Genomic DNA, 19,174 nt, shown 5'->3' on the forward strand with positions numbered 1-19,174 from the left:
GCCCGTGTGGGCCCGCCTATTGCACCAAGAGGTGTTGCACGCGAATACTTCAAACTTTGGCGTGTAACACTCGGAAACCGCCAATATATAGTCAAACCTCGTTATAACGAAACGAGATACAGTCGAACCCGGATATATCGAATCTGAAGGGGATCACAGAAAAGTTCGATATATTGGTAATTCGATATATAAAATAAACGTTTTATAAAAAAATTCATATGGATTTTACTGCTGTTCGTTATAAACGATAATTCGTTATATCTGGGTTCGACTGCATAACGAAATAACGGACATAACGAAGTCAGTGAAATTCTCTTGAAATACCCGTGGAGATGCAAAGTGCATAACTTCCAATGATGGATATAACGAAGTGATGTATATTACGAAGCAATTCTGGTTCTCCCGTTCAGCTTCGTTATAACGAAGTTCTACTGTAGTAGGTTAGAGGGACGCCGTAGTGGAGGGCTCCAATTTCAGTTCGACGTGACGGGGTTATGCTAACTCTAAGTATACGCGAGCGTTCTTGCACCTCGCCCCCCTCCACCCCATCGTAATGCGGTCGCCGCGATCGGGAATCGAGCCTGCGACCTCGTGCTGGAGCATCAGAGCGCCGTAGCTACTCAGCCACAGTGGCGGTTAACTGCGCGTGGTGACAGGGCGCGGCTTCGGTGGTTACGTCACGTGCTTTCGATCAACTGCGCGAAGGACTCTTCCCGATTGAAAACCAGTTTAGGACGGTCTGCAGATCATCTACAAATGCATCGTTACACTACTTAGCTTCCCCGCTGATTTTACAGAATGCCCATTTTACGGCTGCGGTCTTTTCGCTTTGCCTGTAGCAGGAGTTAGTGCCCCACCGCTGCCACCAATGAAACGGGACTACTGTAGGTGTGAACACGCGGGTTCAATGCAGACCCGTATGCTTCGACGCCAATCCACTGTTCAGCTGCACGACCTGTCGACGTTCCACACACAATAGTTGCAGGAAAAGCTTAACACCGTAATTGGCTCCGGTTCGACCCCCTAGGAATTTTTTAACAGCGTGCCCGCAAAGCATCGTAAGTGCGAACGCGTAATCCGCCGCCGCCGCCGCCACCAATAACGTGTGACTTCGTGTTCAGTAGTAGCAGAGTCCTTCCAAAACATGGAAGGACTCTGGTAGTAGAGAGAGAGAGAGAGAAAAAGTTTATGATACGAAATGCAGAGAGTAGAGGTCGGCCTGAGGTACATTCCTCTAGCCAGCTACTCTGCGTTGGGAGAATGGGAAGTGGGAAAGAAAGAGGCCCATGATGGGTGATGATGACGAGAGGAGGAGGATGTGTTCAGCAGTAGAACGCCATATATATCTACTGTGCCATTGCAGAGGGTGCAGTGAAAGTAAGAGTTTGAAATAATGTTCTACCAGTCGATACCGTTTTCTATTCCTAGCTAATGTGTCGAATTTAGCGGGTGTCCCAACTCGGTGGGACTCGGCTCTCTAAACCGGGGGGAGATTGAACCAAGTGTGAGAGGGGAGGCTCGTAGTCGCTATAGCTGGGCGCGTGGGCGGCTCTTCGGAGCGGAAGGACGCGGTGACACACGCGCTGACTCAGACGCACCTCCGCCGCGAGGCGCCCCCGATAATAATTGCTCCGGGGGTATGTTGGCTCGCACGCTTGCTTGCGCACTGGGGCAACCGCGGGTTGTGTATGCGACGAGGCAAAGCAGCGAAGGCACGTAGTCGCGCGTGAGCGCGTCTTCGAGGTCACCTGGCGATGCGGCGACGCAGCTCTTAGCAGGGGTTGTGATATATGCCGTTCTGCGCCTGATCAACGTGGGAGGCGTGCGAGCGTTTGTTTGGTTAAAGAAATATAATTGGCAACAAACAAACGACGCACCGGGCTAACTTTGCGTCTGGTGCGTTTCCTTCGCGGATACCCGCATAATAAACTATACCACGACACTGGCGGAGTGACTTTCTGTGGCAACGAAGGAAAAAATCATCCAACAGCGGCGCAGCTGCCGCCTTTGTGTTATCGCGCCAAGCGATGTAGAGCGAGAACCAACGGCAGTTTAATTATAACGCGCATGCGTATAGACACACCTGTTAACAAAGTGACAAGTGGGAAGACAGCCATGCTTTCTTCCCGCTGGTCTATGACTATGGCTAAAGTGAGAGAGAAGGAGAGACGGTTCTGTGTAATGGATTTTTGAGAGGTTTGTTCGACGGCATGCCTAGGACGCTGCTCCAGATGGGTATGACGAAAAAAAAAAAAAAGAAGAAGGAAATTGATACGCACAGCGCACGTCGCGGATATGCGACGAGCACAGAACGCACCGCAGCACAACAGAGTAGCTATCTCTGCACGCAGCAGTTTGGGAGGAGCTTGCTCTTCGAGGAAGACACGTCAGCCACCACGACTACCACGGTGGCCGTCGGAGTATTGAAGGAACGAAAGAAAGAAAGAAGGAAGGAAAGAGAGAAAGTAAGTGCGACTGACCGGGCGGCGTGGCACAATGACACCGAGGGGCATTGCAGAACGGTGAGGGATTGAAGGTAAGGGCTGGGCTGGGAGGGGAGGGGGGGGGGGGGGGAGTGCGGGCGACGAGGCTGGCTCCGATGGTGGTGTTGGGTCGGGAAGGATGACAAAAGTTCCTACACTCAGCGCGAAGGTGGTCGGTCGGGCGTGGGGAAGTGCGTTTCGTGAAAGGACGTAGGCGCGGCAACGCATGAGCGGGCAGAGTCGACGAAGTTTGGGAGCCCTCGCCCAACAAGAGCAACGACGAAATAAATCCCCCAGGACTAGAGCGGAAACACGTTTCGAGCGACGCCTGCTCCTTCGTTTAAAAAAAAAAATTTTTTTTTAGTCGCGTCTTTCTCTGCCTCATTCTTGTTTTCGTTTCGTTTGATTGTTTTCAGCTTTCCGAGGCGAATAAAACCTACATTCACAGACTACAATTTGTTATTCCGATGCTGTATACGCGACTGATTGAATTCCGAGTTGACGCCGAGTGAAATTTCGTTATTTAGTCGAGAGTGCATTTTTGATTTCTTGTAACGTCCAAATAATGCGCATGTCCGCCTCTTCGAGCAATACAGCGGAGGGGTTATAATTGTGCTACCTACCACAGGGCATTATTAAATAGTCTACACAACGCACACATATGTGCAACACCTATAGTGTGACCCTCTGTGCGCTGCTTACAAGATGTACTACGTGTCACTGCATTTGTATCCGTAGGAATCGCTTTAGAGTCCCATTCTTTTGGGGCCGAACCTCGTTACGTATTTACTTTAGTCCAATACAGTACTTTCACCGCGTACAGACGATAAACTTCAATCGAAAAGTAAGCAAGAGTTACACGTTTGTAAAACGTGAAGGGCGAAAGCATGCCGAAAGCATGCTAAAAGCATGCAGTGGAACGAGCGCGTCTCTGTGACCACGTGACGTGTGCAATCAGGCACGCACTAGGCACACCTTTAGTAAAGCCACAACCGCGGAGCAGCCGGGCGTTGCGTACGTACGGTCGCTACGTTCTGCAAAGTGCGCATGCGCAGAACGCAACACGAACGGTGCGTGATGCGTACGCACGCATCCAATTTTTGCGCACGTACGTGGGGAGCCTCACGTGATGCTCTCGTGGTTCACGTTTGTTCGGGAGAGCGCGAGACAAACGCGTAAGAAGAGTAAAAAAAAAAAAAAAAGAAAGAAAGAAAAAAGAGAGCTCGCGCTTCACCTTCTAGCTCCATGCGCCGCGTACGGCAGCAAAACTTGGCTGAGATAACGCTGCGAAGTAACCTCGTCATAAGCAAAATAGTGATCATATGCCCAGTGATTTCGACTATGAGAGTCTTTCATCGACGAGTTTGCAACCTGTAGGCTTAAGACGATTTAAATGCAGGCCGGGAGACGCCAACGAAGACCGGTGCATCGCCGAATCTGTGCAGATACAGAGCGGACCCTCGCCTGTCGACCTCGTTGTAGCCTTATAGATAATTACGTGCTATGCACCAATAGCTATATTACCCGTCAAGCAGGAACACGAACGCGCAGTGTGTTTCGAGCAGTGAATGAATGAATGAAACTCCTTTGGGCCTAAGCGATGTAAACGCCCTTTACATGCAGGAATTCAAGGCAAGAGAAAGGTTCACACTTCACAGGAACACGGAGACCTGAAGCGATTAACGGTGGTAGAACGAGGAATGTCGCTGAAGCCGACTTTTGTGCTTCAATGCATAACACAACGTTTTCGTAAAAGTAACCGGAACGCCAATGCATTTCGTCGTACACTTTGAAAATTAACGAAAGAAGAAGTGGAACCGAGGGGCTCGATTTTATTAATCGTAACCACATATCATAACCACATTGTTAGTCGGCCATATGTGACTTTGAAAATTAATATCTCGAAACTGGCACAGTCCTGAGAATTCGTTCCAAGTGGATGCAGCCTAAATTCGTAGATGGAAATATGTGTCGTGAAGGAATTAATTAAACACTTTATTAGCGTAACTAGGTTAATTATTTAATGACGCATTTTGATTTCTCGTTGAACTAACGGCCGCCTCATCGAGTAATTTAGATCAAGGTTGAGAATTGTGCTATCTGCCACAGGCAATTAAAAAAATTTTCGGACCTTCTAAAAAAATACCACCCGGCATACCTCTTCGCTGTAGTTCACGGAGTTGCTGTACGGCGCGCAGAATTAGTGGGAAAGGAGAAAAGCTTTAGGAAGATAAAGATCAAAGAGATGTATACAGAAATGCTAGAAATAGGAAGGAGGAATAGACGCAAAGACAGGGAGGTTAGCCAGAAAATGCTAAACTAAAAACCCGAGTAACCCAAGAAGGCGTTATAGGTGACTTTGTCACCGCCCCGTTTCAGAGGGGATGCCAATGATTCATCGTCATCATCATCGGGGACACCACACGTATCCTCCTCTCCTTCCGTTTTTCTTACCAACTGCCTCTCCACGGGCTCGCTCATTGGCGGCAATGCCTTGCCCGTATTACGACGGCTCGTGTATCGGAAACCATCGACGACTCGGGGCGAAATAATGAGCGAGGCCAATCGGCGTCGAGAACTGCAGGCGGCAGAGAAGAGGGCAAAGCGGCGGCCCCGCCGTATGCAGCTCGGCGTCGACGGCAAGCGGTGTGTCGGTAGTAGCGGTAGTCAACGACCTTGCGAGGCGCGGGCGCCTCCTAAGGATACCGCATATACTCGCGTGTTACTACTGGCAATCGCCTAACGTCGGCATCGCCAACTTGGAGGAACGTCACAATTCGGTGCTCGTTCGATGAGACTGAATTTGGAACGGTGCAGTTACAGAGGGCGTGGACGAAAAGGGACGCACGAACCTCAGAATTTGTATTGTAAGACACGCCTCGCCTACCCAATATAGAGTTATGTTATGTATAATGTAATTAAAAAGAAAGTTCTGTAAGTTGGTAAGCACGCAGTTTAGAAATAAGGAGCTAGCACACTTACGAAGAAGGCATGTTTACTTGCTTACATTTCACTCTCATGATGGCCGCGTGCCACGGCTGCCGAAAGAAACGTAAGCAAGATGCCTTTTTTGTATGTGTGCTTTTTGTTTGACCTTGACCTAAATTTGTTGCCGACAAATTCGACTTCGCCCTGCCATCTGCTAGCCGCCTGGTTAGCTCAGATGGTAGAGCGGCTGCCCCGGAAAGGCGGTGGTCCCGGGTTCGAGTCCCGGACCAGGACGAATTTTTCTTCAACTGCGAGGCTTTCTTTCGAGGAACCCGGTTGGGTTTCCATTGTAGCAATTGCTACATTTGGGTGGATGTCTCGGTTTCCCTTTAAGTGCTCATTATATATATGCATGCATCACGGAGGCATACACACACACACACACACACACACACATAAGACCTACCACCTCAAATAAAATTTGCATTCACCTATACCTTTCACTAAATTTCGAGCGTAAACTAAGAAAAGAAAAAGAAAGACGGAAAGAAACCGATTTTTTTCTATTCCGCCAGACAGCTTTTCCCTGAGCGCGCTTTTACCTGACTGGGCTATGCTAAGCGACGATGAAACAATGAAAAAAAAAAAAAAAAAAAAAAAAAAAAACGAAAAAAAAAAAAAAAACGTGTTCGTGCCGGATTACCAATACTTGCATATTTAAAAAAAGCATTCTTTCTGCACCACTGTTTGTTATATTGCTGCTCCTATTTACGGAACATTGCCAACGTGCTGCTTGTGTTATAAACGTACGCGCATGCCTTTTTTTTTCATTATTAAATATTGGAATTATACGCACGTTTGTACTGCCCGGTCTGTTAATCCGAGTAAGTGCTTGCAATAAGCCTGCATTCGTTGATTACATCGTTCAGTGACATCACCATTTATTGAATGGTTCCCACCCGGAAGTCATTGCGCCGCTATTATGCCGCGCACAACACAGACACTCACACAAAGCACTTTAGAACTATTCGTATAAGAGCAGCCGCCAGGCAGTCGTGATAACGGGCATGTTGCTATACCGAAGACGGTCAGCCGGTCAAATGGCAAAGCGAACTTACGAAAAAGGATTCGTGAATTCGGCCACGCACCGAAGAAGCGTAAGTTAAACTGAATATTCGGCACGGCAGCCAACGGCACGGTAACTCATGACCTTGGGACAAATTTGCGCAAAATCACACTCTGGTAGCAATTTCAAAGAGGGACTCGCCGCCATTCCTACACACGAATAAATGCGGTCGCTATCGCTCCGAAAAGAAAGAAGCGTGACTATTACAAGACGCTATACGACTACTACAAGACGCTATACGGTATATGCCAGCGGCACGGCAGTCTGAACGGGCGGGGGGGAGGGGGGGGGGGGGAGAGAGAGAAAGAGAGAAGCACAGGAGAACGAAGTCTTCGTGCGTCTCTCGGCGCCGATGCTTCGGCACGAACGTACCACTTACAGCCGGCACTGCACGGATATGAAGAAAAGGGTGAGGAGGAGAGAGGAATTGAGGAAGAGAGGGGGTAGTTAGAGGGCGAGAGGAGAGAGCGTGGTAGGAGGAAGCAAAGGACCTTGCGTTCCTTCCAGACAGCGTGGCGGCGCTTGCCAGCTTCGAGATAGGGAAAGGGGGGCAGACCGCATAACCAGACGACCGCACCATTAGAGCAGACGCGGACTGCATTGCAGACGGCACTCGGCCGACCAGACGAATAAGAAGAAAGGCGATGCCTTCTGCTCCGTCGTCTGCAGCTTTTCGTCTGCTTGGCCTGTAACACACATAGCGGCGGCCGATTTCCACACGACCGACGTCGACGCCCTGTAATGGTCTTTCGCGTCGAGTTCTTTGCCGAGCCGCAGCGAAGACGACGCCGAGACATAACCATTCATTGCGGCTGTATCTATACTCCGATCAGACGACGTTGCATAACCTTCTTTGCGTTATAACCTCTATAGTGTTACAGGCAGTTCACACTAAACCAGTTGAGAATTGGCGCTTGTGTCATCTGTTCTATCTTGTGTCGTCTGTCGTTACGAAGTTAATATGAAACAGTACCAACTCTGAAGAAGCTGTCAGTACTTCTGCAGTTCAGAGATTGCTCGTAGACAACATTGGCTATTAGATTCACCTTTTAAGGCGAAAATAGGCATCCCGAAGAGATCCTGTAAGGCGAAAATGGGCATCCCGAAGAGATCCTGTAGACAGTTGTGGCTCCTGGATTGCACACTTAGAGAGATGAATGGAGACGACTTTGGGCTTCTTGTCGACTAGTTTGCCTTCTTTATTCGCCGCTATAAAGATGAATGCAGACAAACCATAGGCTTTTCGTAGACTACTTCAGCTCCTCGATCCACACCTTATATAGACGAAACTAAATAGTCCACAGACCTCCCGTTCACAGCTATGGCTCCTCGATCCGTACTTATAAATAAGAATGTAGAAAAACCACATACTTTTGTAAACTAGCTTTTACCTCCACCCTTATATTATAGAGATGAATGTAGAGAGTCCATAGACTTTTCTCAGGTTATACGTCTTCTCGATCCACGCTTACGGAGATGACTGTAGATCTGGTAGACAATCAGACTTTTTTGTAGAACAACTCTGGCTCCGCGACGTAGAAAGACCGCATACTTCACAGTTGTATCCTTGTGGAGATGAATCTAGAGAACTTACAAACACGCCTTTGACTACTTCGCCTTCCTTTCGACTTGTCCGTTTCTACTAAACTGGCAAGCGCGCGCGCGCGCACACACACACACACACACACACACACACACACACACACACACACACACACACACACACACACACACACACACACACACACACACACACACACACACACACACACACACACACACACACACACACACACACACACACACACACACACACACACACACACACACACACACACACACACACACACACACTTCCTGCCGCGCCACGCACGAGATGCTGTGGTCCAGTTTCCCGACCCCGCGCCAGCGGGCCTAACGTTTTCGCCCTGCGCTCCGTCGCCCAGGTCATTGCACCCTCCCCAAAAGACCACGAGGGGCAGCGCCGTGGTGAGGTGGTGCGCAGCTACGCAATTGCAGCATCAGAGAGAGAAGAGCCGGGAGTGGGGGGTCGGCACGCACTAACAGCAGCGCACGCAGTCGAAGCAAGGGGAATCCCGCTCTTCCACCCCTGAAGTGCACCCCCAACCTTTCTACCCTCTCCCATATACGCTCTGCTGAACGACGATTTCCCGCCGGCGCGCACCACGCACCGTCTTAAATAGCCGCGCAGTCTTCGTCGACGAGAGCATTAGCGCACCAGCTACGTAGCTACAGCCGCGCCAAAGGGTGGGGGGGCAACAACGCCGTCGGGGCAGGGGAGAGTATAAACGCAGCCAACGCAGCAGCACGCCAACAGCAGCGAGCGCTAGCAGCGGCGGCCGAGCCCACTAATGAGGCGCTAATTTCTAGAGGTGGAGGGGGGGAGTGTCGGCATCAAAAAGTGCATGCGCTGTTAAGCCGCGCGGCGAGCCGGAAGCGGCCGCAATGCGGTTTTGCGCTTTCTACAACCCTGGCTTTTGTCGAAGGCCCGCCCCGCTGTTATACTTACGCCAGCCAGGAATCACGGACATTCCAGGTGTTAGGGGACTAGTTGCTTCATACTGAACAAGCCGCGCAAAATGCACCAAGGCCGAAAGGGAGAAGAGAGAGAAAGAGAAAACAAGGGGAGAAAAGGTAGGGAGGTCAAGGCGAGCGTCCAGTTTACTACCCTGTCCTGAGGGTGAGGGAAATGCGGGGAAGAAAAATTGGTGGTCTGATTTCAGTCCTATCTTTCTTTCTGGCCTTCGTGTATTTTGCGCAGAACGCTACTTCTTTATTGAAGGCATATTTTTGACATTTTGTTTAGTCACCTGGCATGTTTGTTCGCTCCTATTTTTTTTTTCACAAATTCAAATATACAGATTTTTTGCACTTGTTTATATTCTCCGCGTAATGGGAACTTCTCTGAACTAGCAAGCTCTGCATATAGCAGGACTGACATCTTCAGCTGACATTACTTTCTCTTTCTCTCACTTTAATTTTTCTCCCGATATTTTCATAGGGCGTCCAAACTCACGAGCCGCGGCGAACACACTTATCTACCGTCCCGATATTCCTTTGGATATACAGTAGTATCGATTAAAGTCAAAACACCCTTCCACATCCAGCAAAATTAGAACATTTCTTTCACCTTCATTTCCTGCCGTGGAAAATACACTGCATGTAAAACGCTATTTTAGTTGAGACGCGATTCGTATAGTGATTCATTAATTAGCAATTGGTGTTCTGAACTATTCATAACTTAAAACTTCGATCTAGCGCGTCAATTTCGAAGCATCATACTCGGCACATGAAAAAAATAATATATATGCTGGGCTTTGTGGTGTTAAATAACAACGTCACTCATTGTACTTAAATCGAATTGCATTTTTTACGCCTTTGCACTCCCGCAGTTCTCCATCGTTCGACGATTGTACTTTCCGTATGGATATACGCTGTGACGGAGATGTATGTAGGCGCAGACAATATGCTGGAATGCGTCACATATACGTCATATATGCGTCATAATACGTCATATATACGTCAATATACATCAAGAACACGTCATGTTATGGTTGTACGGAAGCTCAGTCATCGCAAAGTAAATAGAGCCAATGCCGGAGCGGAAGTTCGTTGTCAGCGCTTACGTGCTTACTCGATACAGCAGACCACTCAGTACATTCCTCCTCCTCCCGTCTAAAAGAAAACCACAATACGCTCGGTATACCTACAGCATAAGCGGAAGCACGTGCACGTCATTGCACTCGTATATCTTAAGCTGCTTTCGCAAGCTAGGAAATTACCTTGCAGAGACGTCAGAACGTAAAGAAAGCGTCACCTGATGTATACGCTTCACAGCTGAACAGCAATAGAACGTTGAAGGTCTATAAACAGCGCTTAATAACCGAAAACACACCTAGAACGTATATATGTTATACGTCGAAGACAGCCTCCGTGGTTGCTCACTGGCTATGGTGGTGGGCTGCTGAGCACGAGGTCGCGGGATCGAATCCCGGCCACGGCGGCCGCATTTCGATGGGGGCGAAATGCGATAACACCCGTGTACTTAGATTTAGGTGCACGTTAAAGAACTCCAGGTGATCCAAACTTCCGGAGTCCTCCTCCACTACGGCGTGCCTCATAATCAGATCGTGGTTCTGGCACGTAAAACCCCATAATTGAATTACGCCGAAGACACTTTAAAGAACCCCAGGTGGTCAAAAGTATTCCGGAGCCCTCCACTACGGCGTGCCTCATAATCAGAATTGGTTTTGGCACGTAAAACCCCAGAAAGAAGAAGACGTCGAAGAAACACGCCTTGCCAACAGTAAGCACGTCATGCCACGTTCTCGAGGTGTCTTCAGGCACCAACCACCCGATGCGTATACACTAACGCTGCCATCGTCCCCAACATTACCCCGTCAAGACAGTGGTAATTCAATAGTTGCGCCATCTACAGGTGTACTGTATAATCTGGTTCGAGAGATTGGCTCCGCAGGGCAGCGAGTCAGGTCACATTTACCTACAGGGGAGCCTGCGCGAGACATTGGTAATTCAATAGCCGCGCCATCCACAGGCGTATACCATAATCCGGTTCGAGCGATTCGCTCTGCAGGGGCGAGTAGGGTCACACTCACATCGGGTTCTACGTGCTACACAATGAATCCTTCGTGAAACGCGTATACGACGGCACTATACTGCACAAGCGCTAGTAGACCTGGCCAGGTCCATGTATTTTCATGAGGCGCCACATTCTTGAGTGCACGCCCGAGCCAACACACATTAGATCAGCGGTGAGCCGGCGGACGGCCCCCGTTCGTCTTATTTACTGCTCCATTTGTAACACCGACGAGACAGCAGATGGGAGAAGGCGGAGTCGGTCGCCCGAAAACCGAGAGAAAGAAAACGAGCCGAGACAAGTGCGATCCATATACCGCCAATTCCGTGCAGCGCACGGAAAGCTACGCTGGTCACGTCGTCAGCCAACCTATAAAAGCCACAGAACCACGGCATCCAGCAGCCAAATGTGACGTCACATTCGCCATTTTGTCGTCATATTCAGTACTTCGGCCGCTGTGCACTCTCTCCGAGATAAGTCCCGAGATAAGCCGGGACGTTTCACCGCGCTGGCTGTAAAACAATATGGCGGCGTCGATGACGTCAGTGCTCGCTACACGGTATACACTCAATTCTTAAGACTGCGTGAAATTCCGCCATTTTGACGCTTTGAGCCAATCGGAGAGGCCGTAGCACCCCGCGTGCCAATCACAGCTGAGAAAATGGCGAGTTGACATTGTACCGAGATTTGGTAGTGCACAAAATTACACAATAAGTAGAAAAGCAATCGCCCATTGTCACTCTCAGCTGATCGCCCCTCGCACAACGCTGGTCGACTGCATGCAAAGGCTTCACGGAACGGTTAGCAGCGCACAAGGGGCGAGCTCTCCTTTCTCCACTTCTTTGGAACACGCTGCAGCTGCCTTCTCTCGTAAACTATACAGACTGGCTGACACCGCAGGTTTTCCTAAACAAATCACTAGGGGGAAATGTGGCGCTAGTGTCCGTACGTACGGGAGCCGCAGGCAGGGAGGTCCAGCCATCAAGAATGGGAGGGGGGGTTAATGGGTTGCACACGTATTTGAACATAAACTTTGTCCTTCTTTGCGACATCGCTAATTGATCACTTTTAACGAAATACTGCGTTTATGAATGCGACTATTCGCAGTGAATACGCGCGTGCACAGATACTTATTGAGAAAAAAAATATTCTTCGAACGTTGAGAAAGATAAAGCGTGATGCAAACAGGTAAAGCAACAAGAAAGACTCAAGCCAGACGATTAATTATAAATCAACCCGTGTATTACCAATCAATCCCGTGATATAGCGGGACGATCTAAGCCCCAGAGTTCGGCCTAACAAATTTCCGTATATAGGGAAACTCTGACGTAATAGTGGAGCGGAAATCCGCTAGGTGGAGATAAGTAATTAAAGGGAAACTGAGACATCCACCCAAATGTAGCAATTTGCTACAATGGAAACCCAACCGGGTTCCTCGAAAGAAAGCCTCGCAGTTGAAGAAAAATTCGTCCTGGTCCGGGACATCTCCACCTAGCGGATTTCCGCTGAACTATCACGTCATACACTTGCCTTTGCTTCGAGTTGTCGACAAATTCGACTTCGCCCTGCCATCTGCTAGCCATCTGGTTAGCTCAGATGGTAGAGCGGCTGCCCCGGAAAGGCGGTGGTCCCGGGTTCGAGTCCCGGACCAGGACGAATTTTTCTTCAACTGCGAGGCTTTCTTTCGAGGAACCCGGTTGGGTTTCCATTGTAGCAAATTGCTACATTTGGGTGGATGTCTCAGTTTCCCTTTAAATAGGGAAACTCTGTGGCTCACGCCAGTCCTATATATAGCTTTCGCTGTAGTGCACGGAAATTGGTGCGAACGGGAGTGCATAGAGATCAACTCCATCCCTGAGAGAACATTTATACGCGCGAAGGTTGCAGGGGGCCGAGGGGGAGGGGTTACTTAATGGCGCCTTATATATACGACGACGACGACTCCTCAAGATGCTCCCACAGCCCCGGAAGAGAGTGCATCGTTCTTCTTGCGAAGCAATCACGAGGGCACGCCACGTCACTGCCGGTCCAGTGACGCCGTAACTCTTAGGGCGGGGAATCCGGAAGAAGTTTCAACCCCCTCACCTTTTTTTCTCATCCGGGGTTTATTGGATTAAGAATGGGGGCTGTCGGGATATACCAAGAAGCAAGGCCCGAGCGAGAGTCTATCCCGGGTCACGTGGCTCCGCCCCCTCGCCCCCCATCCCGACTAAGTGCCGGCTAAGTTTCGAAACCCGCTGATATATAGGTACGCGAATTCGGGCGGATCCTATGGCGTGTACCGGTCTTGACCTTCCGCAGCCCGTCTTTGAGTATTCGTATATGCTCACGTACAGCCTCCGTTAAATGTCTTGCGGGGTGCAGCTACGGCCAAGCTTTGTCGAAACGGCCTGTTAAAGCTTCCGTTCTTTATTATTATTATTTTTTTTGCCATGGTTTGCGCAAGTTAGTGTCTTGGTTGTAGTAATTCTTTTTTTCTTTTTTTCAAAACGTTGTTGGCGATAACCGTTATCGGCGTGAAGCCAAATTTTAAGAGGCGAGACTGCGTTGAATTGCGTACAGCACCTCGCGATTGGAACGCGAACAGCGGAGTCCGTGCTTTTAGCTCAAACTAGCGAGAAGCAAAAGGCACAAAGATGTACACAGCCAACTGCGACGTGGGTGACACATCGGAGTGAAAGTTTATTAGTACATTTTTTTAAATGAATACTCTTAGTCTTTGAGAACTTCCGCAGAAACTAATTTGTTGAGCGCGAAGGTTACACGGAGGCAAAATTATTCGTGTTGTCATTCAAAGCGTCGCACTACAAGAATAATATATATATATATATATATATATATATATATATATATATATATATATATAGGCATATATATAGTGATCCGCGGTACAGTGTATACACTTTTGTCTGCCATTCTATAGGATGGCTATTCGTGAAAACCATTGATAAAAATTAGGACATCGAGTAAATTGATGACGACTGTCATCACAAAACGCCAAAGAACTGTGGGTCTGTACAACGTACGGATTCAATTTCGCTCGATTATTTCCCTTTTTTTTATCCGCCACTGCTGACGGCAAGCCGATCTGCGGCGATTAAAAGGAATAGATCGCCGCATCGAAGCATTGACGAAGCGAGAAAAGGAACTAGCATCGGAATAGAGTCGTCACTTTCCTGAGAAGGTTGACGGATAGAATTCCACACAAACACGAGCGCAAGGAATACTGTTTCGAAGACACAAGTAAACGTTGCTCACCTGTCCCGCCGTGTCACAGAGCTGCAGACGTACCGGCTGGTTGTCCACTGTCACCACCACTGGTAAGAAAGAAAAATGAAAGGAATGTGTGAATATACGAGTTAATAGTATTCGTTCACTCGTAGTACGAAAAGCAAGCAATGGACACAGAAGAACACGTGTCAAGCCGGAGTAGGATACATTTGGTTACTGCAGTGTATGCTTTGTGTTTGACTGCGGGCCACCACTTCAGCCACGACAATCATGTATAGCATAACTGATTAACTCAAGCACGCTGGGTGACTATCTGTCACCGCCCCGTTTCCAAGGGGATGCCTGTAAACCGTCATCATCCACGTTAACGTGGATTATTATTATTATTATTATTATTATTATTATTATTATTATTATTATTATATACCGGCAACCGCCCACGTTTGCTCATAATCATCATCATCACCCGCGTTTACGCCTCCGCCCACCCGACAAACCGTCCACCCGGCAAACCGCGCAAACCGCCCACCTTTGCCGTAATACCACACACGCTAAAGCTCCCTATTGAGCCCGAGGTCACGGGAGCGAATCCCACCCGCGTCGGTCCCATTCCGATCGGTGCGGCATGTGAGAACGCCCGCACGGCTAGACTTGCAGCGGCAGTTAAAGAACCCTGTGGTGGTTGTTAAGGTTAATGCGGAGGCTTCGCGCTGGCGGTCCCCGTCAAGAATCCTGTAAGGGCATAATGCCGCACGTGTACGACAGAACCACAATTGATGACAAGCAGGCACACGTCACAGGCACTGTGACGTCACATGCGCGAAGAAACTATTGCTTTAAATTTTTCAAACGATTTAGCTGGTTTTGATTAATGCTCTGCGCTCTCTGTCCGTTGTGGCTGCTGCGTCAGCGTACTGGAGAAAAAAATATTTAAATATACCATAAAAAGAAACGCTCAAAGAGCATTACCGTTACAAATACAAATAAGAAAAAAGAGTAGACACAGTTCAGCGGAGGTCGAAATTTCATTGGGCAGCAATGAATGGAGAGTTGCAGGCGACAAACGCGACACTGCTCAATGGTTAATTTGATCTATTAGTGGCCCTTTACCGGCCCAAAGAGTCACTGCGGGCTATTTACACACTCCGTATACAAAGTAGGGGGCTACGTATTTATTTGGACAAGTGGGGTTCTTTTAACGTTATTCACCCAAAGTGTTGTATTCACGAGCGGTGTCCTTTTTTCGAAGTCCCCACGGGCGGGAATCCAACACACGACCTCGCGGGCAGCGACGGATCCAAGCCGTATACCAAACTAGGCCATCGCGACCGGTCTGTACGGGTGAGTATATGGTTAGCAGTAAGACATGGCTTTACCATGGAGTTTCTTTCCGTAATGAATACCTATGTACAAAAAAAAATTGTTCTTGACCTAGTTACAGTGTTTACTAAGACATATTTACCGCCAGAGTAAATACTATACGATAGACTATACGATACTGGCGTCAACTTCCAACTGGTTTATTATTCCGCACACGTATACGCAGAATACTAAAGCTTTCCAAAGCCAGATCCGGCGCGGTTTGGCTCAGTGGCTATGGCTTTGCGCTGGTGAGCATGAGGTTCCGGGTTCGATCCCGGCCGCGGCTGTGCGCATTCCGATGGGGACGTATGCAAAATACGCTCTCGTACCGTTAAGGAACTCCTCATGTGGTCCGTTAATCCGAAGTCTCCCAATACGGCGTGCAACATAATCAGATCGTGGTGTTAGGGCGTATAACACCCCAGGCTTCGTTTCTCTCTCTCTTTTTCCCCCGTAGCGACAGCAGCTCCAGAACACACATCCTAGAGGGCGGTGGAGGCAAAACGGAAGTGACGCAGGCAGTTGCACAAGTGCCGTGACACCTGCGATAGCTTATCGCGAGACAAGAGTGTTGTCCGACATTCGACAATATCAACGTGCGCATGCTCCGCATGACTGAGCACGCTTGCTATACGAGGGGCCGAGAAACGCGAAGGTTCTGGAGCTTCTTGAGCTTGGCAAAATCTCAATTCGTAACATTCAAACGAGCGATGAAGCGTGAGTCGTCGTCGTTTGGAATGTCCTGTTTTATTCTCCTCGCATCCTTGTAGCGGCCGGCGTCGGCGACGCAATGGGCCGCGGGTGAAAAATGGAACAGTCGTATAGCGCCCTCTGGCCGCTTCAATGTGCCTATAATGCAACACTCAAATGACACAGCATAGACGGATGATATAACAAGAAATGATATTTTCGGGACAGCCAAAGTCGTCAAACGAGGTCACGTCCGAATCGTTTACAGTGTAACAGAAGAAACGTTTCGTTGGTTAGAATCGAGTAGATATATATATATATATATATATATATATATATATATATATATATATATATATATATGTACGGATCTGCCCTCGTATATCGCAAGTCATTTTACAAGCACTGATATTACGTTTGATCCAAGGAGGCCAAGCGATCGACACGGACTTATAGCTCTCTCCGCCGTCGGCACGAAGGGAAGCCCTGCGTATCTTCGCAGCGCTATCGCTGGCGTGCACTGTATATGTCCCAGTGGGACGAGATAACAAACTGCTGCACGATGCAGGCTGTATACTCGGAGCGCGCGAACGCGATAAGCAAAAAGCACGCCGAAAGCGAATAACAAAGATACCGATCCAGACGGGGCATTATTTTATATGTATACGCACGTCGTGTGGCCAAGCCGCCGCGATATCTCGCGCGGTTGAGTCAGACCTGGAGCAGGCGCCGACAATCACCTGACAAGCTTCAGCGATCCTGCTATAACTTGTCCCGCATATACACCGCTGCCGTTTGGGATATAGCTGTCACAGAGTATCCCACCAAAATTTATAGAGCGAAATGTGGCGCTAGCGCGTGACGCGAGCGGCAAAGTATAGCGATTCAGCCAGGGGTGCTATATATAATCAGGATGGCGGCAGATTTGTCATGGCGGCATTTCGAGCCAATCAGAGAGACCGTATCGTCCCTCTGGGCCAATCAGAGCTCGCAAAATGGCGAATTCAGCTGTATACGGCGGAATTTGTCAATGCGCAGAATATAGCACCCCTGCATGGGGATCTATGACAGGCTATAGTACACGGATTTGTCAAACATTTCTCCTTCTGGCTTCAAATAGCATCGCGACTTGGCAAATTCATCGTTTTAGGAAAAAAAAATGTATTTTAAACGCAACGATTCGCAATGATTATAGGAACATGTGCGCATGAACTAATTGCCTCCATGCCTTTATAAAAAAATGATTGTTCGCAAATTTACAAAGATACGCGAAGCATATTAAATAACACCGCATGAACGTCTGAAGCTACGAGTACGAAAATCGGACAAATCCTTGTGTACTGTATCTTCACTACCATGGTAGCTGAGGGAGTCGATTGATCTAGACCTCTCATCACAGACGGCCGAAAGCAACTGTGAGGTGTGTTTCGACACCACTGAGATTGCGTGAAAATACCGGATGCGCCAGCAATATGGCAATGTACTACACGTAGTTCCATCTTCATATCATGCGTTTAAGCAATGAAATGCAGTTTTTACCATAGCATAATACATGAGGAAATGTCCACGTACAGGGAGACGCAGTTTTCGGCCCCATCTAACCGTGGTATCTAAATTAAAAAAAAAATTGTTTTTCAAGTTCATAACATAACAGTAGACAATAAAAACCACCTTGAAGAGCGATTATTTCACGTAGCTGTGAGGATATAGTCTCAGGAGGATATACCGCTAGCTTTTATACTGGCAAAAGCGCGATGAACCACAGACAGTCATTGTTGACGCGCTCACATCAAAGCAGGATAGCAAGGACGTCGCACGGTTGTCCAAGATGCGGCTTATATATGTACTTAGCGCTCTCAAGTCGTCGCGACGACCTCTCGGTTGCGCCACGTGAAAAGCACACACGGGCAATCGCCCGCGCACAACAGCGAAGCGATTCTGGACCTCGGGTATGGTGCACGTGTGTGTGTGTGGCTCACGTATTCCGTGCAGTAAGGGTGGTGTCACCATGCAGCCAACCAGCATAACGGTGGACTATTGTTCACGCCTAGTTGCCCTCCATGCGACGCCGGCACAACAATGGAAGTTTCACGGAACGGTTATACTATATTTTACAGCGCGCAGTGAGCACGATGTACTTTGTTTTTCTTTAATTCGAGCACATCGCTCTACGGCACACGGGGGAACTTAAACGCGAACGTGGAGGCCCCTCGTCACGTAATAATTTGAAGTATATATACATAGTGACTGATGCCGACAATTGTAACTGTTTGTCCGAACGGCTCTGAGCTTGGTATATATATACCTCTGAGAATGCTCCCTCTCTCTCTCGTAGTCATCGTTCCGAGGCAGAGCCGCAATCCGCAGTGAATGCTCGCCGTATATCACGGATCGGAACGCTTCGAACAGCTCAGGGCCTTCGTCACATACTACTTATATACTTTGTGCCAACAACAGTAACACGGACAACACATACAGACGTAGTGGGCCACGTACGGTCTCATCTCTGTGTGTCGATCGTCTGTTGGCGCTGTTGTTACAAAATGCCAGATATACCGTACTCGCCCAACTTTCTATTCTACTGCACTTATACTCCCTTCTGCCCACAGTCGAGCGCCTCTACAAATGAACGCCTCTATACAACGAAATGACCTGTATAACGAAGGAATAATTCTGTCCCGGTTCCAATGGATTGCGAGGTGTGCCGTGCGCGACCTTTACGACGATGTGACGTGT

General features: G+C 48.6%; 1 protein-coding gene across 1 annotated transcript in view; it reads right to left on the reverse strand.

Moving 5' to 3' along the window:
- LOC119457536 (rho-related GTP-binding protein RhoU-like) overlaps positions 1 to 19,174 on the reverse strand; it is a 115,748-nt gene that overhangs the window by 73,587 nt on the left and 22,987 nt on the right. Inside the window, exon 2 of the mRNA XM_037719137.2 lies at positions 14,414 to 14,472. Within this exon, the coding sequence (XP_037575065.1) occupies positions 14,414 to 14,472 (59 nt within the window). The remainder of the gene's footprint in view (positions 1 to 14,413; positions 14,473 to 19,174) is intronic.

This window comes from Dermacentor silvarum, chromosome 7, assembly GCF_013339745.2.
Source record: "Dermacentor silvarum isolate Dsil-2018 chromosome 7, BIME_Dsil_1.4, whole genome shotgun sequence".
NCBI lineage: Eukaryota > Metazoa > Arthropoda > Arachnida > Ixodida > Ixodidae > Dermacentor > Dermacentor silvarum.